The sequence below is a fragment of the Mizuhopecten yessoensis genome, unplaced genomic scaffold (genome assembly GCF_002113885.1).
Source record: "Mizuhopecten yessoensis strain PY_sf001 unplaced genomic scaffold, ASM211388v2 scaffold10979, whole genome shotgun sequence".
Taxonomy (NCBI): domain Eukaryota; kingdom Metazoa; phylum Mollusca; class Bivalvia; order Pectinida; family Pectinidae; genus Mizuhopecten; species Mizuhopecten yessoensis.
Genome location: NW_018408817.1, coordinates 209,696 through 233,298, shown reverse-complemented (window position 1 = coordinate 233,298; position 23,603 = coordinate 209,696). Strand labels below are relative to the sequence as shown.

Genomic DNA, 23,603 nt, shown 5'->3' with positions numbered 1-23,603 from the left:
AGCAGAACCACAATATATGCAAAAGAAAATAGTATATGAAGATTTCACCCTGATCAATCATAAGTTAGAGGAATATTTACAGCATGAAAAGTGCTACAATAATGGTAACGCTGAAGTATGTATGCTTACAGTAAATTGTTATCGTTATTTCCAAACGGCCTTTACTATCTAAGAAAAAGCATTGTTTAGATTTACGAAGAATTTATTAAAATTCGCTTAATTAGGTCGAACAAAGCAATTCCATTATTAGTAATTTAATCAATATGCCAATGTATTCTTCTTCCAATAACCTGCATACCATAGTCTACCACCTCCGATGTGTTGTCACAGATGATATTGCACCTGAAATATTCTTACAAATTATAATTCCATCTCAAAACCCATCAGGATTGCTGCCTGGGCGCCTGTAATCACTGTTGGCATAGAACCAGCTACCGTCACCTGTGATTGCATTCACTATAGATTTAGAGTTGGACAGGGTCACGTTGTGTCCCAGCTCCCTCAGACCGTTCACGTAGTACTGGAAAACAAAGACATATACATGTCACATTAGAAACAACAAAGTTATAAAATGTTCTCAAAATTTATAATTCATATTTCTAAGAAGGTTTGCTAAAATGCATGAAGGGTGAATATTGAATTGTAAGTTGAAAAAAAAACAAAAAAAAAACTATATTCTTTATCAAACTTTCATGAATAGTATCTGTAATCACTCTGAATGTGAACAATTAATGTTCATAAGGCCAGGAAAGAAATTAGAAACATACCAGAAAAAAAGCAGGAATTGTTGGTCAGAAATATTTTATCAGGTACATACATTTTATTTTTAGTACCCGGTATTTACTTTAATAGTGTTTAAAAGGAAGAAATCTGACTTCACTCCCTTGCTCGAAAATGCCTACAAAAACTCCCGGGGCATGTTCGTTCATGCTGACGTTTATAAATATAACAATTTCGGGTATAAATCCTAGCAGACCTGCAAATGGTTTTGCAGACTTGCAAGGCTTTGTCAAGGATTGCCTGAAAGCAGCATCAGATTACTAGGTCCGACCTTATTTAATAAACGAACAACTGTGGTCCGACCGGTTCAACCGTATAAACAAAAACGGCCCAGGGTTGGCACAAAAATATAGGTAGCTGTCCGTTTCAGCAGAAACTTAAATTTTCATTTTTGACATATAAGTGACTACAAAATTGAATTACCAAGGTACATGAAATATTATTGTAAAAAAAATATTATGTAGTAAAAAAAATATATGGGTAGTGTATATATGAGAAGTGTAGTGATTAGAATGTATACCTCTGGGAAACCTTGCTCGTAAGACACTTCTGGAGGTAACAGCTGATGGTGTATACGAGGGTAGTCCACCGCTTGTTTTACAGTGTCACCAAACCACAGAATATTTGTCATCACCTGGAATATTTAAGACAATAATCAACATTTCTATTGGTGCAGTGGCAGACAAATCAATAACCTTTCCCTTCATGAATGTGGACATGCTCTGGTGTAAAAGAAAACATTTACTGAGGACAAACTGAAACCCGGGGCCAACCGCGTAAATAGGCCATATATGGAGAAAATTATGACCCTCTCCATCCAATCAAAACAATCTTTAACCCTGGATTTATTGAATACGGTGTATTTTAATACTAAACATGTAGATTTACACCACGCCAAATTGTCTGCAATATGGGGGATGGTTTACACATACCTTTGGTACATGGTTTGCTGGAAATATTTTACAGGTATGGGCATATTATTGTACATTGTACCAAGTTTGAGATGCAACCACATTTTTCATTGGTCAATAACCATGTACTATTGGTTGTCATTCGTCAATTATTTTTCCGAACATTTTCTCACCCTCGTTACATATTTCACAATAACACAAAGACATATGCTGATCACTTTAAAAAAAAATAAAACATGATTATTAAACGATGACAGTAAAAGTGTTGTTACATTGCCAATGTTGTAAAACCTCAGTAATCGTTAATCACTGCAAGTATAAACAATTTAGTTCCAAAAACCAAGTTTTCCATTTAAATGTGGTGTATATAAATATGACTACTTACGTAGGCTGTTGCCGTGGTGATTCGTGTTCCACCTGCTGCCCCTACGACCATCTTAATTTTGTTGTCTTTTGTGATAAGAATGGCGGGACACATGGATGACACAGGACGTTTGCCTGGCCTAATGAAATTACTCGGTGATGGAGCAACACCGAAGAAGTTTGTCTTATTTGGTGTTGAGAAATCATCCATTTCGTCGTTAAACAATATTCCTGTTCTTGATCCCATAACACCAGATCCAAACCTTAAAAGACCACAAAAATTATCTTAAATCATGACATTCCACCTTAACAGATCACGGAACTGTCTCTTAAAACTGAGTAACTTTCATAACTGTTGAAACTCTGTAGCACATGTAATACACAAATGAAACACATTGCAACTTAATACTGTAACCCGGAAAATGTTCGCCCTTAAACAGTAAATTCTATTTTCGTCCAATATTCAATTCACCTTTCACGTTTACTTACTTTGTATATTATATTGTTTACAGATGTTTGCTGAGGGCAAAAAAGATAAAAATTAAACTACAGCGTAAAATTTCCAGGAAATACAGGAAATAATAATATAATACATGATTGTATAATCTAATGTTTATTTATCATAAGGAATAATTAGCAGTAATTCTTGTGATCTATGTTTCAAGGAAACTGCACATTGTTATGGAACTATTTTGTTTACTTGTGACTTGTTAATAAGTGGGAAAACCTACTTCAAATAGTGTGGCTTTTCTATCACTTAGCTGAAAGCAAAGGATATTATTCAATTTGACATTCCCATAAGACCTAAATTCCCCAGAATGACATGGGTGGAAGTAAAGCAAATACTGTAAATATAAGTATTAAATCAGATAGTTCAATGGGCAGTCAAAGGGACTGAAAACCTTCAGATAGACAGAGATTAACGTTGCAGTCAGTTTGAGAAACTAAAAATCATTCACAGGAAGATGGTGGGAATAGGATTCACTGGGTGATAGAATGACTTAAATCACAGTCGAAGGAACTAAAGTCACCAGCGATCAGAATGACTTAAATCACAGTCGAAGGAACTAAAGTCACCAGCAATCAGAAGGACTTAAACCAGTCAACGGAACTAAAGTCACCACAAATCAAAAGGACTTAAATCACACTTGAAGGAAATAAAGTCACCAGCAACCAGAATGACTTAAATCGCAGTGAAAGGAACTAAAGTCCCCAGCAATCAGAAGGACTTAAACCAGTCAACGGAACTAAAGTCACCACAAATCAAAAGGACTTAAATCACACTCGAAGGAACTAAAGTTACCAGCGATCAGAATGACTTTAATCACACTTGAAGTAACTAAAGTCACCAGAAATCAGAATGACTTAAATCACAGTCGAAGGAACTAAAGTCACCTGCAATCAAAAGGAGTTTAATCACAGTCGAAGGAAATAAAGTCACCAGCAATCAGAATGACTTAAATCGCAGTCAAAGGAACTAAAGTCACCAGCAATCAGAATGACTTAAATCACAGTCAAAGGATCACAGAATGAACGAAATAAACAGGAAATCAGAGGGACAAAAGTCGTGTGTTTTGACATACCTTAGATTGACTGTCGTAGTAACAGCCACTGCCAAGTTGTCGTTGCCTACAATGGATGCGTGTGCAGTGCTTGTTTTGTACTTGTCGTAGTATGTAGGCCCGTAATAAGGCCAGTCGTGGGTGGCGTTGTCCCAGATCATCTTACGGATAGCATCTGCATAGTCCATAGAGGTGAGGTTGGCTACCAGCTGTAATACGGATAAAAAGTTTGCATGGGACATTAGTATGAATAAATATTTATGTCAAAATTTGACCGAAATTCAAGTAATTTTTTTATCTCATGTGATTTCTCTTATGCATTCAAGTACAGGGGCCTGTTCATTTATGTGGAAGAACCTGTTCGTCTGGTTTTGAATCTATCATTTTCAAGTAAAAATCCTGGCGGACTTGCAAATGTTTATGCTGGCTTTGCAAGGCTTTGTCAAGACTCGCCTGAAGGCAGCATCAGATTACTAGGTCCGACCTTATTTCATAATCAAACAACTCTGGTCCAACCGTATGGATCGTGATAAACCAAAGTGGCCCAGGTGTATATGAACAAGTTATGATAGTAAAGATACGTACACCATCAACATGCTTGATAAATTTTGGGTCTCCCATGTCCGTGCGTTTGGCATACGCAAACTTGAATGCCTCGGTCACACGATGAAAAGCAAGAAGTTTGTCTTCTTTTTTCCAATCTTTTCCTGAAGCAATTTCATAACCTAGAGAAAAATAAACAAATCTTTATACATTGCACAAACAAAAATCTGTTGTTTAAATTTGTTATAGTCTTTAATCTAAACTGTAATCATGAAGATAGAGTTATAATAAATGATTACGCAAAATGAATTTAAATTATGAATATTCATTACAGGAAAACCATGATATAGTGCCCCTGGTATCATTTGCCACCTCACTTACCATCGCTCTAATTTCATGGGCCTTTTTTCTCTTTTTCTTCAGAATTTCTTTGATACATGTTTTCCTCAATATCCCCATACCCCTTTGTAACGCCACTTTTTTCTGGCCAAATGGTGACAGTATAACAAGGTTTTACTGCACTTGACAATAATAATTATGAAGGGCATCATGTACTAACTAAGCTGTACAGTGTAAATTATAGGAACAGCACCAAGACAATGTAGCCCCCTTTATGCCTCTATGGAGAAATGTGATCTCATTTAACCTTTTCACCACTGTAGACCATAATGGACTCATCCACATCATTGTATGGTAGAGTCTTCTTAAGTTACATAGGGATAAAAGGGTTAACAACACCCATCCCTACCCAGCACAATGTCATTTCCCCAGGACACTCACCATCTAAGATATTCATGATAAAGATGAGTATGGCTCCCCCAGACGGGGCCCCGGGGGAGTATAGTGTGCTGCCGTCCCTCATACTCGACTGTAAGCTCTTACTCATCAGGGTCTGGTATCCCAGCAGGTCCTGGGCGGTGATCAGAGAACCTACAGATTAGATTAAATAGAATTAGATTAACAAAATTTGCAACCCTCCTAGCAAACAAAGGCCAAAGCCCTCCTGCAAAAAGTGGAACAGACTTTTAGATATTAGTCTGCAACAAGGCAATTCCATCCACTTCAATGAAAACCTTGCCTTCCTATCATACTTTGCCGTCATGAATTCTTCAATGAAAACAGTGCCCTCCTGGTATATATGGTATTTCACGAAGTGATCTTAGCCATCCTTTATAATTATACCCACCGAGACATTGCACCTCTGGTCCAGGTTTGGTGCCAAACAAAGGGTACAGTATGGTGGACAATGAACTTAATACATTACGAATACATGTAACACAATAGAAAGTTTGACTCCTCCCAGCTTTGTTTTGGTCTTCCACCTGGACAAAACTGAGTGTCAACCAGACGCCACACGTCATGCACCCATGGGACAAATTAGTATTCAAAGATGCAAGTCATCCCAAAAAACATTTGGAATCCTTGGATCCGTTTTTGTTAATGACCTTTACAGCTCTTGTCATTCAGGTAAGGTAGAACAAGACTGGTCTACCCTTCATGTCCAGTAGATTAGATGTGTTTCATTATTGGCGTTAAATATCCTACCTTTCTCCTTGAGGTCCAGTAGAATGTTTTTGGACAGGTTCCCCGAGTAGAAACTTTCTGCCCCCTCCGTTGCAATGGTTTGTAGGGTCTTTCCCAATGCAGGAAGTTTAATGATCTCGCCAGCTTTGTAAAAGTCTCCGGTAGCAGGGTCAGTATAGGTTTTACTGTAATAATAAAAATATATCCATAAAATACAAAAAAATAGGAAATAAAATGTGTGGCATACACTGTGAAACATTTTATTTGCTGTAATTTTTCTGTATGTTTCACCGTAATGATAAAAATATATTCATAAAAACAATTTAATGTTTCTGTTATTTTAATAACAAACAGAACAACGTTCAGCAAACACATAGTCAAGCCTTCACACTCAAGCCATAAATGAGTGTACTAACTCTTTCCCTGCACTAACACAGTTTAGGTAAAATGCATTTCTATGATATTAATGGTGTACAGAAATTAGCACAAACTACGAAAATATTAGAATACTAAAAAGATGAGTTTGCTCACATTACTTTGTGTATATTTCTAAGTTATAATCTGATATCATATCATTACAATGTATCTGGATCCTTTGCAAGTTTGTTTCGCTCCATGATCCAATAGTCTTCCAGGTGTTGAGGTACGGGGAACCCGTCCATACAGAGCTTGATGGAGGGCGCAAACAGGGCGGACCAGGGTAGTCGTCCGAATCTGTCATGAGCTTTCTTGTATCCATGGATCTCTGAGGGAACCGCTATGGACTTGCCGCCTATGACAGACAAATGAGAGAGGTGTGTTCTACGTGTAATTATCATGTTTATATGGTTAAATACATTGGTATGACAAACCCTAGTTGACCTAGGTCAAATTTAATTTGAACAATACTTTATTTTTTTACAATGAAAAATTATTTTACAAGATTACGTGAAAACATAATCACGAGATTTCATATAAAGAGAAATCAGATTCCATATATGGAAAGTGTGGCGCTAGTGTCCAAAATACAATGCTACGTTAAGCAAACATTGTAATATGCTCAATCCCCTAGAAACCTGCGTTGCCTATTGCATATGTCAAAAAACATAAATTTTAGAATTTGGAAACAACCGAGCTGTTTTTGTACAATAAATGCATTTTAAGATATACAAGCTTTATCTGTTTTTAAATACGTTTTGTCAAACAGTTGCCTCACCTTATAAGACTGTTCTGGCCCTAAATAATCATAGTTGTCGATGGGCCATTAAACACAAACAAACAAGCATCATGTTATCTTTATAATATTATCACCATTTTTTATTGTTGAAGTTTTACTTTATACACAAACAATTCTCTAAATGACTTTAAGACAGACTATTCCCTTTGTCAAGCTATGAGTGTGTCAGGTGATAACTTGACAAAGAGACCAGTCAGTCTTGAAATGTTGGGACACATTTGTTACGTACATTGCTTGTGTATAAAGTAACCAAACTGATGAATCTTATTGAAAACACCATTTATTGTTTAACTCTGACTTCATTATAAGCCCAAAGGTTTTCACTAAACTGAATGCTCCACCATTCAGAAAATGTAAGCTTAACCTACCGACTTCTGACTCCCCTGGTTTGTCTACAAACATGTCCTCTGAGGCCGCAAGTGGTGCAACTTCGCGGGCATCGATTGAGGTCGACTCCCGACTTGTCCTGTTATACACGACCATGAAGAAGCCGCCGCCGATTCCACTACTCTGGGGTTGGATGACTGAGTAACAGATCTGTACAGCAATAGTTGCATCAACAGAACTCCCACCTTGTTTCTCCAGAATTGTTCTGTAAATACCCCAAAATTATTATACATGTATATAATTACAAGGTTTCTGATTTCTCCTTTTTTCATAAAAATCTCTTCCTCGTTAAGCAAGATCTCTCTCGAAGAAGGGAATTCTTTAAATGTCAAAGCTCCTCAATAAACATCATAATTACTTGCTAAATATTATGGTGTTTTTTTAAACGTTTTAGCTTCTATCTAAATATCTACTTCTCTATAGATCTTACAACTAAATATCTTGCTTCGCCTCGGGTGACAATGGTTTTCTCGGGTTGACAATATTCACTGTCACCTGCTAATAAATGTCATATCTATTTTGTTATACCAAAAGTCTTTGTAGCTCAGAAACAGCAGCAAACCTCGATAATGACATCTTGTTTGTTGATAGTCTGCTGTTTACAATCGCTATCGCATCGGCGCTTGATAAAATTGGCTGTTGCCGTCAAACGTTCTTGTGACCATCACGGTGGGGAAACGAAGCGGTGAACGCACATTTCTAGCGCATGTGATATTTTTCACTGTCTCATGGCAATATCACCCGCGCCCCTTACGACCAATGTATTTTCGGAGTGTGACAGAGATTTTTGTTTAATTTTCTCCCAACCAATCAAATAGCTAGAAATTCACTTGAGGTGTAACAAAACTAAATATCTACTTCTCTATAGATCTTACAACTTAATATCTACTTCTCTATAGATCTTACAACTAAATATCTACTTCTCTTTAGATCTTACAACTAAATATCTACTTCTCTATAGATCTTACAACTTAATATCTACTTCTCTATAGATCTTACAACTAAATATCTACTTCTCTATAGATCTTACAACTAAATATCAATTGAATAGACTCATGTTTCTAGAGAAGACTAGTGGTATATGGAACCTGACTCTGTGTATTGTTACTCTGTAATCTGACCTCTGTTAACATGGGCACCCCCAACCCCTGAAAAAAGTGACACATTTGATGTTTATATTGGGAAATTAACTACGTCACAATTAGTATTGATTTAATCCTGATAACTAGCATTAATCTGGTACATGTATTTGTATACAAAATCAAGAGCTTGGATTAACAAGGTTCCATCTTTGCCCTGTTATAACAGCTATGCCTTAGTTGAAATAGTCTTTAAGTTGCGAAGTTCCTCACCTGCCGATTTCAGAACATATCGAGTGATCGGTAGCCAGAGCTGCATGTTTATATTTCCCGAGGATGGACGGCGACGGTTTTAGTGTCGGCACTCCAGGCGATGTGTTATTTGTCAGGAAAAACAGCCCTACCGCCAGCAGAATAATCACCAGTACAGCGCAGACCACAAACAAACAAAACTGTGTTCTGTAAAGAGAAATATATAATAGTCATGAGTTTATGTTAGAGTTACCTGCCATTCAAATATTTAAAGTTGCACAACCAATAACTATGTGCGTTTCATTACCAACAGACAAATATTTGTTATGTAGCATACATAATAGTTTATGCTTCATAATATTTTCTTAGTTGAAATAAATAAAATGGAATTTATTATGACCCAAATGGAGTTTTCCTAATGGTTTTGATGTTCAATACCATATTTAACAAGTGTGGAAGAATACTTAAGTATTTTCCCTGAATACGACAATATGAATCATTGTAATCTGCCACATGATATATACAATGAGAAACCATTACAAATACTGTAAACTACATTTTTTGAACTTTGAAAGAAAGTGACTTCTTAACAAACAGTTGGGCCGCTTTTGTTTATCGCTGAACAGATGTTTATCGCTGAACAGATGTTTATCGCTGAAAAGATGTTTATCGCTGAACAGATGCTTAACTCGATCCAAATGGCTGAACAGATGTTTATCGCAATCCAAATGTCTGAACAGATGCTTAACGCGATCCAAATGTCTGAACAGATGTTTATCGCAATCCAAATGGTTGAACAGATGTTTATCGCGATCAAAATAGCTGAACAGATGTTTATCGCGATCAAAATGGCTGAACAGATGTTTACACAATCCAAATGGCTGAACACATGTTTATCGCGATCCAAATGGCTGAAAAGATGGTTATCACTGAACAGATGTTTATCGCGATCCAGTTGTCTGAACAGATGTTTATCGTGATCCAGTTAACTTAACAGATGTTTATCGCAATCCAAATGGCTGAACAGATGCTAATGTCAATCCAAATTGCTGAACAGATGTTTATCGTAATCCAAATGGCTGAACAGATGTTAATGTCAATCCAAATGGCTGAACAGATGTTTATCGTAATCCAAATGGCTGAACAGATGTTTATCACAATCCAAATGGCTGAACAGATGTTTATCGCAATCCAAATGACTGAACAGATGTTTATCGCAATCCAAATGGCTGAACAGATGTTTATTGTAATCCAAATGGCTGAACAGATGTTTATCGCAATCCAAATGGCTGAACAGATGTTTATCGCCATCCAAATGGCTGAACAGATGTTTATTGCCATCCAAATGGCTGAACAGATGTTTATCGCAATCCAAATGGCTAAACAGATGTTTATCGCAATCCAAATGGCTAAACAGATGTTTATCGTGATCCAAATGGCTGAACAGATGTTTTTTCGCAATCCAAATGGCTGAACAGATGTTTATCGCGATCCAAATGGCTGAACAGATGTTTATCGTGATCCCAACGACTGAACAGATGTTTATCGTGATCCAAATGAAATGGCTGAACAGATGTTTATCGCGATCCAAATGGCTGAACAGATGTTTATCACGATACAAATGGCTGAACAGATAAAAACAGCATTGTTAGTTTATGAAATAAGGTTGGACCTAGAAATCTGATGCTGATTTCAGGCCTCAGCCTTGACAAAACCTTGCAAGACCTGCATCAACATTTGCAGGTCAGCCAGGATTTATACCCTAAAACGTTACTTTTAAAAAACAGACAAACCGGTTGTTCTACATAAACGAACAGGCCCCTGGAGTAATTCAAAATGTTAAAATCTACATGTTAACATTATGGGTTGTGACCTCAGTTTATGAAAGTCAGACATCTTTTACATTGATGTCATGAAAAATGCTGAACACAAACTCTCATTTCACTTTCTGATCAATTTGTTATTCAAGATATTGGTTTTGTATGTTGTATTTGCGATTGTTAGAATCCTAGAAATTATTCTTTTTCACACTTTCAAAATACCATTTTGATGTTAGTTTAAACATAATTTTATTGTCGTAAATAAGGACAATTAGGATTGAGCACAAGTTTTGCCAACTTAGTAACGCCCTCTCCTTAATACATAATGGACAGCAGTGAATTAACTTTATCCGATCATATAGTAGAAACAGCGAGGGAAGGAAAGCAAGAAGAAGAAGGGTAAAAGATAGGTAGGATCATCCCCTAAATATATATATAATATACAAACCCATGTAAATGTTTAAAACAATATTTGGTTAACAGTAATCTGACTGGCTGGAAAAACATCAATCAACACTTTCATAAACTGTGTCCATCACATTCCATAAAGCTGTATTCTGTAGATCCACTCGTAACCGTTCCGTGTTCTCAAAGCCCGTCCTCCATACCAGCCAGATCAGATACACAATTATTCAAAATTATGTAAACATATTAACATTGATATTCATACTATATTATATTATATTTATTTCACAAAGTATAAAGGATATTAGAAACGAATAAAATAAGAGGGGGGGTGGGGGAGTGCTCAAAATGTCAAAACCTGCCAGTACCGTCGATATAGACTTGCACCATTCTTGCAATGTTTGAGTTTGCCTCATTATTTAAATCTATATCACCCTTTAGAATTAGGTCTAATGACATATCTCCTGGATACCATGCTAAATTCTGCAATAAGGAAAGGCGTCGGATGTGGTATTTAGGGCATGTGAAGAAGAAGTGATACGAGTCCTCGCACGTGTGTCCACATTCACATTGTGCTGAAAAATTAAGATTAGCCCTAAAAAGATCATAATTGAGAGTACTTGCCCTGTTTCTTAATCTACAATGAAGAATATTTAGCCTACGCGGACCAAAATTGAGAAAGCATGGATTACATTTAGTTATTACATTATTCAACTTATGTATATTTGATTTGAACGAGTTCAGAGTTTGGGAGTGTCTTATGGTTGTGTCTAAATTATTCCAAAGATCAACAGTTGAAGGAAAGAAAGAGTTGCGCATAGTTTGGAGTCTATACCGTTGCTGCCGCAATTGCTGAGAATTTCTTAAATTATAATGAGTCAGATCTCCAATATTTTGAGGTAGGATATTACATAAGTATGAGGGTGCAGTGCCATGTTTTATAGTATAAAGGAGGGACAGTTTTCTGATTTCTCTTCGTTTTGACAATGGTAGCCACCCAATTTCTGCATATAACAATTCGTTTTTTGTGTACATTGGTAATCCTGTGACAATACGGGCCGCATCTAGTTGTAGTTTTTCAAGATTATTTGAATTGATAGCACCACAGTTATCCCATACCTCACAGCCATACTCTAATATTGGTCTAATATATGTTAAATACAATTTCTCTAAGTTATCCCTATTAAGTATAAATTTCAATTTGCGAAGTGTTGCTGTGTATTTTGATACTTTCTTGATAATTTCATCTATATGTTTGGACCACTTGGCATCACTACTTAGTAATACACCTAGGTGCTTATGTTGATCGGTTATTTCAATAGGGATGTTATTGAACGTAAACAGAGGTTGATAGGGTAGATTTGAAAAGGATACTAACATAATTTCCGTCTTCTTAGGATTGAACGACATTAGCCAATCTTTTGACCATTTTTCTAGAGTTTGTAAGTCGTTGTTTACCACATGTACAATATCATCTAGAGTTTGTGAAGAGTATGATAATGACGTGTCGTCGGCAAAGAGACGAGACAATGATGTGAGTTCAATAGATATATCATTTATATAAACGAGGAAAAAGAGAGGCCCTAGAACAGATCCCTGAGGGACACCAGCATTGACTGTTTTTAAGGACGAGTTAGAACTATTTACATAGACAGACTGTTTTCTGCATGACAAATAATTAGTTATCCAATTAAGTATATTTCCTGACAGTCCATGTTGTTTCAGTTTGTAAATAAGACCTTTATGCCAAACTCTATCGAAGGCTTTAGAAAAGTCACAGAAAATAAATGCTACATGTTCATGATTTTCTAAGGATAAAAGCATAGAGTGGTAGAGTTCTATAAGTTGATGAGTACAAGAGTGATTTGGTAGGAATCCTGATTGTAATTCATATATTAGATTGTTTTGATTGAAGAAATTGTATATATGTTTGTAGACTACACGCTCATGATATTGAATTATGATAACCCTGTACAACCATCTTTTTATGATATCAAAATATATAATCAAAATTTGACCCCGATTCACACGAAATATCATGCATGACATTAAAACAAAAAATGCAACAAAAGAACGCCCTAATGCATGGTTCACACCAACGGCGAATGCCGCGCTTTAAATCGGCGAGCAAAGCGCCATCATGTTTGTTTACTTTTCCAGAAATATCACGATCTCCTAAGTAGTGTTACGCTCTGATAAGCTCTGATACGAATTGGTACGCTTTGGGGGACGAATTATTTCCCGATTTGATCAGGCCTTGTTACGCTTTGTTACACTTTAAATCACGCTTTGATAAGCTTTATTACGCTTTGATGCGATTACGACGCCTTAAATCACGCTCTGATACGATTCTCAAGCTCTGTTGTGCATTGTTAAGCTGTGTTACGCATTGGAAAATTTTGAGATCGCCGATTTCATGCCGCTTTTGCTCCAGAGCAGATCCACAAAATCTTTGCATCTTTGACTCCACAACACGATGGCAGAACTACAAGATGCAGAAGTTCCAGATGTACCAGTTCATAATCTATCTTAAGAAGACATGAAGTTTGTCTCCCTACTGTATAACTACATCATAGCCCTTGAGGCGGAGGAAGAACAGCAAAGACAAGGGGAGGTTGACCTATCAGCAGGAGGGAGAAGACGAAGACCATTCATCAGGAGCTGCTGGACCAGGCCATGGCTCACTGAAGAAAGAAGACAACAGTATGGTCAATACACTAGCCTCCTGGATACACAACTCAGATTAGAAGACCCTGCTACCTTCAGAAACTTCACCAGATTTACCCCTGAGGTGTTCGATGATATCCTGGAGAGAGTGGCACCAGTCATCCAGAAGCAGCAGACTAACTACAGGCATCCCCTGCCCGCTGGCCTCAAGCTTGCAATCACCTTGAGACATCTGGCCACTGGGGACAGCTACAGGTCACTGGTATATGGATTCCGATGTGGTATCTCCACCATATCAGAGCTGATTCCGGAAGTGTGCACGGTCATTGTACAGGCGTATAATGATGAGGTCTTCAACCCACCTACCTCCCCTGAAGCATGGAGAAACCTTGCCCAGCAGTTTAAACAGAGGTGGCATGTCCCCCATGCAGTTGGTGCCTTGGATGGAAAACATATAGCCATCAAGAAGCCATCAAACACAGGCAGTCTCTACCACAACTACAAGGGCTTCTTCTCCATACCAATGCTGGCCTTGGTAGATGCAGAGTACAAGTTCATCTGGATTGAGCTTGGAGGTAAAGGACACATGTCTGACTCCCAGATATTCATGGACTCTGAGCTCTTTGAATGCCTAGCAGATGAGTCCATAGGGCTGCCCCCATCATGCCCTCTCCCTGGGGAAACTGAGCCAGATATTCCATACTTCATCCTGGCTGATGATGCTTTTGCCCTGAAGAGCTACATGATGAAGCCATACACTCTCTGTAGAGGGGGAATACTGCCTGCTGGTGGAGCTTGGTAGGTACGACTGAAGTTGTGGCTGGATTGGCTGCATCGGGGCGAACTGTTGCTGCTGCCGCTGCTGTGGGATGATGGGCATCTGCTGCAACATCTCCTGGCGCTCTTCAGCCTGCCTCTGTCCATCGTGTAGCACTTCAATGAGCTTGATCTCTGTGGCCCGTTTGATGTCCCCAGGAAGCTGTGCTAGACCCTCATCTATATGTCGGGCAAAGGTGGAGGGACCACCTTTCTTGCCCGACATAAATTCCATCAGACTTCGCTTCAAGACACCACTCTCTGTAGAGGGGGGCTCTGTAGACTGGGACTCTGCCCCAGAGTCTGACTGGATGATGTCTTCTGTTGGTGGGGGTACTGCTGGCCCAGGAGCTGTTGCTGTTGCTGGTGTTCCCTTCCCTCTACCACGAATGCTCACCACGTTTCTGCGTTCCACAGTTTCGATGTGGTCTTTGATGAAGGAGAACTTCTCCCACACCCAATTGTCCGTGGCAGACAGGTCGTCGACTGTCTCAGCACCATCACCCGACTTCCCCACAGTCCTCTTGACGCGGGTCATCTTGGTACGGTTGGACTTGTAAAAGGTTTTGAGGTCTGCCACCTCAACACCCATGTCAGCAGCTTTGTCCTCCCATAGCTTCTCTTTCTTCTGCGAGTCTTTATAATCTGTCAGTCTCTTTGTGTAGATGGAGGGATTGTCTTTTAGCCAGTCAATGACCTCTTCTTTTTGCGCCTCTGCCAATGTTGAATAGTAGTAGGGTTTGTTCTTACGCTGTTTGCAGGCTGCTGCTGTGATGTCTGCGAGATCACCCACAGCAGGGTGATGCTGTGGCTGCTCTGGCTCTGAAACCAGCATGGCTTCATCTTCTGCCGACGGTGGTGTTGGGAGACGTCGGCCTTTCAGCCACCTTACGCTTTTTGCGGGTTGCTTCTATGATGTCTGCGAGATCACCCACTGCAGGGTGACGCTGTGGCTGCTCTGGCTCTGAAACCAGCATGGCTTCATCTTCTGCCGACGGTGGTGTTGGAGACCGCTTTTTGCGGCCTCTGCATGTCCCTCTCTGGCTCCTCTTTGCTGCACCTCTACCTCTCTTGGGTCCCATCTTTGTTCTGAAACAATGCAATGAGTACCTATGGTGTTCGTAGTCACGTATGAGTGGTGGTACCCAAGTCGCAGCGCTGGAGACAGAGCTTGGGTATCGTAGGAGAGCGTGAGGAAGCTTGCTAAGCGTAACAAAGCCTTACAAAGCGTGTCAATCCTTCATCAAAGCGTCTCAATTCGTGGGAAAGCGTCACAAAGCGTGTCAGATCTTCATGCCAGATCGTAGCAAATCTTGACACATCTTAACAAAGCGTGTCTAGTGGTGACAGACCGTGAAGATTGGGGTCCCCGCTTTGAACAAAGCTCTGTTAAGCTTTCCTACGCTTTGAGTCAAGCTTTGCTGAACTTTGTTACACTTTGTTAAGCTTTGATAAGCTCTCGGCGCTTTAATCAATTCGTGACAGAGCGCCCCAAATTTTTAAACAGTTTAAAAAAAATTGGCGCTCTTGCCGAATGTCCCGCTTTGCTCAAAGCTTTCCAACGATCTATTACGACCCTGACGCTTTAGTCGAGCTTTGTTACGCTTTGGTGCCGCATTGCTCGCCGCTTTAAAGCGCCATCAAAGCGCCGTTGGTGTGAACCATGCATTAGTAAGGAAAATTTAGCACATTATAAATCAAATTTCATATACACCGTGAAGCGGGGTGACAAGATGACACGACTTTTGAGGATTCCTGTACGGTATCATATAGACTGTATAAAGTACAGGTATGTGACAGGTATATATAACGTGTTATATTCACATAGTTTTAAGCGTATCATACGTTTGATCAATAGGTGTAACATATTTAGTGGTAAAGTGTACACAGTTATATATGTATTTGTATTTTTTTCTTAATTCAATATAGATCATGTTCACGCAACACCACGACGACATAAAAAATAACACCACGATGACATAAAAAAATTCGCAACAAACGGACGCCATAAGTAAGGAAGTTCAGCACTTTTTTAAATTTCATATACATGTACATAGACATACGTGTTATATTTGTATATGTAATTGTGTGAGACGGTTTGCTTTGAATGTTCCTATAAGAAATTGCAGCATGACGATTTCAGGAACAGATTGTTTAAAATTAGTCGTTACACGTGGATGGCTCCAGTTACACGATTGGGATGATTAGAACGGTGATGTTTTCCGCGATGAAAATGAGATCGTCTCCTCGGGTGGAGTACTCGACATTAACTCTGATTTTGATGTTCCTCACTGAAGTCCAATAAAACTAATAATTTCCAATATGTGACTGTTAAAAAGGCAATAAAAGGCCAACAAGTTGCGTCAAGGACTGTCCTCACATATATATATATATATGGTCGACATAAAACATGTTTATTTATTGATTTGGTATAAGCTTATGTCAGATAAGACGATAAAATGACATTTGATATCATGCTTTTTCATAAATCATTTTGTATTTTGTCTCATACATGTATAATGCAAACATATCAAAGGGTGAAAATTGATATACGCTAAGCCCATGAATATGTAGCAGGATTTAAAACAGTATAGTGTATATCTAAAACCAGAAAATGTATGAAGACATACAAACAGCTGCAATATGAAGCTTTTGCTTCGATAGAAATAGAACTAAATACAAAGGGACTATTTCCAGCTGTGTTAAATTTACAGAGGAGCCTGCCCCCTCATAACGTTTGTTTGTTTCAGAAGTGCTACGAGATTCTAGTGCCTCTCTGTTGATTAAATACTCCATCCAGACTGGAACAATTGTTTTCTTCTTTTCTGTCAGTTTTCAATCATAATGGTTAGACTATACATATAGTCATGATCACTGATCTCTGTCTGTACACATCTGATAACTAACAAAAGCAAGGAATTTTGATATGTATACTGTAGTATATATGTCACACGGGGTCGTAATCAAGCAACGATAATACTTGTTGAGTTTAGTTCTTTTATTCTGTACGGGTACGAAAAACCAGACTATCCAGTGTTCCCTTCTATTACTCCAATCTCTGCGAGCAGGTGTAGGAGTCTTATCTAGAGGTATACTAGATCTATAAGGGATGTGTCGCCCTTGCGAGCCAGACACATACTGACTCACATATCGGGGTGGTCAGCTTAACAGGAAGTTAGTAAGGAAGAACAGGAGGCGGGAAATTGAAGCATGCACCATGTGTTTCCGGTCCATCAAATTACTTAGGTAAGTTGTCGCATTGCGTACTGTTCAAAGTCCAGGTCAGTGTCAGACATTTACATAACAGCACAGGACAATGTCAAGGTCATGATCACTTGACTGTACAACAGTACGTAGGTAGGCTACGTGCATATACATGCATATACATTATATGTACACAGTACACTGCAGGGTTACATATATATGATCCGTAGTTTCGGTTGCATCATAAATGATCCATCAGTGCATTGTTAGTTTGAAAATGTTTGTCTTTTGGGGAAAAACTCAGGCTTTTTGAGAATTTCAGTTTAATGCTTCTACGAAAAACAAACTAAGTGCTCATTTGAATTTTAATGGGTGTTTTAGTTATGTTAGGTCTTCACCTCACCAAAAGAAAATTGTGATCAAAGATTTTGATTAAAGTTTAACCAATTCTTCTGCTGTTTTATGGAAGGTGGTAGAAATTATTTTGATCTCTTTGATTCAAATTTATTAACAATAATAATAATTTGAGGTTCTTATATACTGCTTTATCACAACCTAATTTGTAGGTTGTCTCAAAGCGGTTCACAAATTATCTGTGGTTATAGGGCTTTTGCAACCTCAACTCCCTGGGGAGCATACAATTTTGTAGTATATAGATTGCTACTATCTGCACATAGTACTCTACTAGTACCGACTCAGCTAGGGGCAATTTCTCTTTATCACATTCAGAAGAGCGTAAGGCTAGTAAACCAGAAGTCTCGGTTAGACTCCTAATGGACTGGCATTGAAAAATAATTACCTCTGTTGCACTTTGAAAAAGGAACTGATCCCCCTGAAAATTTGATCATTAAAATATTTATCATAAGCCTTTTAAATATTTGACACTTCCTATAGAAGGATATAATTATATATAAGTTACCTTATAGTTATCTGCATGAAAATGTTCATTTCATGCCTAAACATGTTGTGTTGATTGGCTAGATATTTTAGGGAAAAAATGGCTGCGCTTCCTGCCAATAGCACCACAGGTGTTGGCATGTGGCTGACGTCAACCTCATGAATATGCAAAAGTGGCTCTATGACTGCGAAAAAGTTTGAAATTTGTAAATAGTGTGTGTTTTTGGAGGAAACAGAGATCATGCCGTAGAAGGAGAATACAGGAGGTTTTTAAAAGAAAAATAATTCATCTTTCCAAGCATTTTTTCGTACATCAACTAGAAATGTGGTTTTTGTTGCGAGAAAGTTCGGTGGGGTAAATATTTCGACATCTAGAGCTTTCCTCCCTTCTTGTATACAATCATCATTGGGAGGTGGCATTTTCACCGAACATTGATCTAAATCCCTAAAACGTGTAAAATTACTCTGAACACCTTATTTAAGTCCAAATTTAGCTGTAACAATTTCTCGGGTCCCTGTCAACAGGAATAACGAAACAGGCCTATGGAAACCATTTAAGCATTTGAATCTGGAACCTCCAACGCTAGATAGACACTCGATCCAACTGAGCTATTTGGTCCACAGGAGTGTGGATTGCTTTATTTGCAATGTGAAAAAAATGACCTCCTCTACTAATACATAGGAGGAGATGATTTTCTAATACATATATACAAATGAAGTGACCCATGCCCCTGTGATCTGATCACCATCCAGAAGTCGGCCAGTCCAATTCTGCTACATGTGTATTAAAATCTTGGAGGTTCGGTAGGAAATATTAGAGTAGGTAACACTACACAGATATCAAAAAAAAATGCCAGACATACTTTTGAAAAGTACACAAGAATGCATGCATTCCTATGAGAGTTCTGTTTTATTGGGTATATGATGTTGATTAAAACCTTTGTGTGTGTGTGGGGGGGGGGGGGGGGGGGGGGGGGGGCGTGCCCGTGCAATATAATCAACAATCTTAGCAAATATCGGAATTGTTACACAAAGTCGGCCAATATTGAAAAAAGTCGGCCTTTATGGAAAATATTGGTCGACTTTTGACAAACTCGGCCAATACGAGAGAATGCGCGTATTCAAATGCGCCCAGTAAACCGTTCAGAACTCACCGTAAGGTAACGTACTATTTTACGGCAAAACCCGATATGTTATTATATATTTATTAAAAGCGCAGTCGACTCCGAGTGTTTTCCCTTTTCATTATTTTCTGGCGCCACCATCTCTGGAAGATCTATAGTTATAAACCTTGCCCCTACCGAAAAGAAAAGGAAGATCTCCCATGATCAGTTTGTGCATCAATCTGAATCGTCGCAATAAGAACAACGATGAAAATGTGACAAATGTTCAATTTAAATTTGTTATGGTTTAACAAACATTAAAAAAAAGTTATTTTCTGATTAAACATGTTAGAATTACCTGTTTCATTGTTTTTATACATGTATCTACAAAGTTAATTAATAAAGGGGTCAATAATTAGCTTGCAGCCTCGGGCCAATATGACAGACCTCGGCCTAATAACTGGCCCAATATGGAATTAGCTAATTATTGACCCTATAGTAATGACAATAAAACTACAAGGCTTATAAAGAAGGGAGATAACTCTCAAATGTATCACCGGTAAACTCTGTACGATAGCATACATTCTTAACAGAAACAGTAAAGCCGCAGGACAAAGTTACTGCATTGTTCAAGCTTGACATGGAAATCAAAGATAATGTTGACTTAATCATCTGTTTGAGTAAGGAAGGGTAACAGTCTCATTACATTGTGAATATCATTAAACCAGGCAAATATAATTAATTTGAATATACTACTTACTTCCTTGTAACACAATTTTCGCAACAAGGACAAACAATACATTCACCTTTTCCTGTTGTTTGTACAACAAGTATTATCTGTCTCATCCAGTTGGACATACGCTTGTTTAGTCTTCCCTGCCATTCTAATTATGTAGTTGATATTAGCTATCAATGTCTGCTGCCAGCACTGGTCCACTATATACCCGGGTATAATACCACTAAATATATCTAGAACCTCAATGGGTTTCACACACAATACAATCCACAGTCAGACTGTTCAGACTCCACAGAATAACTTCCTGTTGTTATACACAAAACTCTTATTAATCACATCCTGGCATATAGTCATCAACTAGTTGACCTTTGTCGAGGTCAATATGTTGTTATATGGACCTGATAGTGTGATATGGATGGAAAAAAATGTAACAAATATACAGATATATATAATAAAAAGGGATTAAATGTCCATGTGAAGGAAGTAAATATAGAAAATATAAGATTAACGACCGACTAAAAAACAAGCTAGGCGAACCAGACCATATGTCGTATATATTAAATGTAAAGTAGTTATTATCAACTACATCAGCTACCATATAAACACTATAATAAATAGATTGAATACAACTTAAATACATATGTCACCCAGGTCGTAGTAATGTCACAATACTTAATACTTTATGTACAATAGATATACTGTACTGCCATAGTTTAGTGGTTTGATGTTACTGTGATGCTGAACAATATATTATTAATTATGAAATGATGAGTGAGTATATGTGAATGCAGTGAGTGTGTGAATGGGTGTAAGAGAGTATGAAAAAAAAATTGTATCTATTTATGCATATTGAACCAGAAATACATTTGGAAAAAAAAAATAAAAAAAAAATAATATACCGGTATTATTAATTTGTATATAGATCAGTTCTTTATGGGACACAAGTTTGTTTGATCCCCATCCAACAGTATATGGGCTTTTGAACATGCATTAATATATTTGTAGCTAATACTAGAGGAATTGAAGATAAAACAAGAGTACCGCGGAGCGGAACAAAATACGCCTGTCGAATGACATACAGTGTTATATACTTTCTTACATTGAAATAAGAACTGCATCATTCTAAGAGTGGTTAGCTGATATACTACAAAAAGTGTAGGAGAAAATCTTCGGACAAAAAAATCAAATACTGAAATGAACAAAAGGCAATAAATTTTGCAAAACTCGTTGAATCAAACTTCTTTTAAGGGAGACACAACTTCATACCATGATTATAAAGTATACCAAGTTTCAAGGAGATCCGTTGAAAAATGTAGGAGGAGATTGCCAGACAAAAATCAAATACTGAAATGAACAAAAGACAATTACTTTTGGAAAAATTGTCGAATCAAAATTCAATTTCGGGAGATACAACTTTATATCATGATTATAATGTATACCAAGTTACAAAGAGATCGGTCGAAAAATGTAGGAGGGGATTGCCAGACAAAAATCAAATACTGAAATGAACAAAAGGCAATTACTTTTGGAAAAATTGTCGAATCAAAATTCAATTTCGGGAGATACAACTTTATATCATGATTATAATGTATACCAAGTGTCAAATAGATCGGTCAAAAAATGTAGGAGGAGATTGCCGGACAAACAAAGTTTACGCCGGACGGACGGACAATGCCATACCATAACACTACCGTCAAATTTGAGGGTCGTATAAAAACAGTCATATTCATTTTAACAATCGTGATACCCCTTCATCACAGGTTTGGTTTGGTTTGGTTTCATATTGTTTAACGTCCTATTAACATTTAAGGTTATTTAAGGACGTGTCTCCGTGTTTGTTGTGTAAGCGTTCATGTATGCTGAAGCAGGGTATGTTGGGTACTTGCCTCCTTGTGATAGCAGGGATCTGATGCCGACTTCATAGTGCTATCTCACTGAAATACCATGCCAAAGGCACCCAAAAAAATGACCCTTTGCTTCTTGATTTAACAAATTTGACCCCATGTAAACTAGCAAGCTTGAATGTAGGTCAACGTCATTTTAACAAACAATACAGACAATTGCCCTTTCATCCCTGCATACACTAACAGGTCAAATACAAATGTATGACCCTAAGATTCCTGGTTATTCGAAAGGTTCAGAAGGCTTTTTTTACTGTAGTGTACCAAGGATTCAGCTCAATTTCCTGTCCGGCAGTTGATCATGAGCTATTTCTAACCCTACTGCATACGTCATTAACAACCAGAGTGTACTGGACCTGTTGGTAGCAGAATGTCAGACGCCTTAACCACTTGACCACCGCTGCCTCATTGTTGGGTTCGAATCCAGATATTATTAAAGAACTCATTACAAACTGGTTGAACAGAAAAATAATTGTTGTCCCAAATATAAATGAATATTCATTGTAAATAGAAACTTAGGTTGAAAGTCAAGAGAACTGAAAAATTAAGACCACTTCAGAATTGTTTTTCTCTCCCTCACCTGGATTTCTTGTCTTTCTTTGTCACCCTTTTTCTTATATCCTGTTCGTCATAATAACTGACAAACTCCGAGTCACTGTCAAGTAACAATGGTTCCCGCTGTTCTGGCTCGGCCGACATCCCGGCTGATCGTATTTTTGACATAGTTTCTCTTCTGTATAACTACTCGTTTATGGCATTAACATGGAAAATGTCTAGGCATTGCGTGTCCTTCCCTTAATGCTACGTATCACTATATGTATGCAAAGTCATTGTTTAGTTCTAGTTTGTCACCTGTATTTAGCAATGGTCGAGAATATACTGTTGACATTTTCAGAGGCCTTGACCTTCTGGTCTTGATCTCAAGGACGCTTGTGAAGAAAAAACCGCGCGAGGATTTTTTCCACAAAATATCTTAAACATTTATAGTTCCTATCAAATTTCGTAATAAAACTGCAAAACTAACAATCTCTTAGTAAACTATTGTACGAAAACCGTTTTTTTTTAATCTTTAAGGAGTCTAATGTATACATGACAGATGTAACTAGACATGTACAAACCGGCGAGTTTTTTTTGATCGATTTAGTTGTTTCCCTTTTTTCTCCATTCCCTTCCCTCCCTCGCGCCGGTTATTGTTTTTTTGTTTGTTTTGGAGGGTGGGTATTCATATTTTATCATCTAATATGATACGGCTGAAATCAATTTAGTGAAATATTATTCTGTTTGAGATGATACAGTATTGACTTGTCGACACATCCGATCTATTAAAGGTTAATACACTATTCATTAGTATCGATTAGTTTTACAAATTTGAAAAATGTATGATAACCACGGACTTAGATAGCTCTCTAATCACGTGTAATCACTCATTCAAACATA

The 23,603-nt window shown here is 37.8% G+C and overlaps 1 protein-coding gene across 2 annotated transcripts; it reads right to left on the bottom strand.

Moving 5' to 3' along the window:
• Nucleotides 1–356: 356 nt before the first annotated feature.
• LOC110464276 (gamma-glutamyltranspeptidase 1-like) lies at nt 357–23,060 on the bottom strand. Of its 2 annotated transcripts, none has more exons than XM_021519405.1 (11): nt 22,747–23,060; nt 8,639–8,824; nt 7,268–7,491; nt 6,263–6,455; nt 5,705–5,868; nt 4,940–5,089; nt 4,202–4,341; nt 3,638–3,825; nt 2,077–2,317; nt 1,301–1,414; nt 357–520 (listed from the first exon to the last, which is right to left on the bottom strand). In XM_021519405.1, exons 1-11 carry the CDS (start codon nt 22,887–22,889, stop codon nt 374–376), a joined length of 1,890 nt encoding a protein of 629 aa, XP_021375080.1. In that variant the 5' UTR covers nt 22,890–23,060; the 3' UTR covers nt 357–373. The 2 variants fall into 2 exon arrangements, with proteins under 2 accessions (XP_021375080.1, XP_021375081.1); XM_021519406.1 differs by lacking the exon at nt 22,747–23,060 and adding an exon at nt 20,336–20,567.
• Nucleotides 23,061–23,603: the final 543 nt, after the last annotated feature.

Bases quoted from the DNA above. Each gene is read 5' to 3' on its own strand.
- LOC110464276 (XM_021519405.1), bottom strand. From the start codon at position 22,889: ATGTCAAAAATACGATCAGCCGGGATGTCGGCCGAGCCAGAACAGCGG. The intron at 7,492-8,638 runs GTGAGGAACTTC...GGGTATTTACAG, and splicing joins ATATGTTCTGAAATCGGCAG to AACAATTCTGGAGAAACAAG. The intron at 6,456-7,267 runs GTAGGTTAAGCT...TGTCTGTCATAG, and splicing joins ACCAGGGGAGTCAGAAGTCG to GCGGCAAGTCCATAGCGGTT.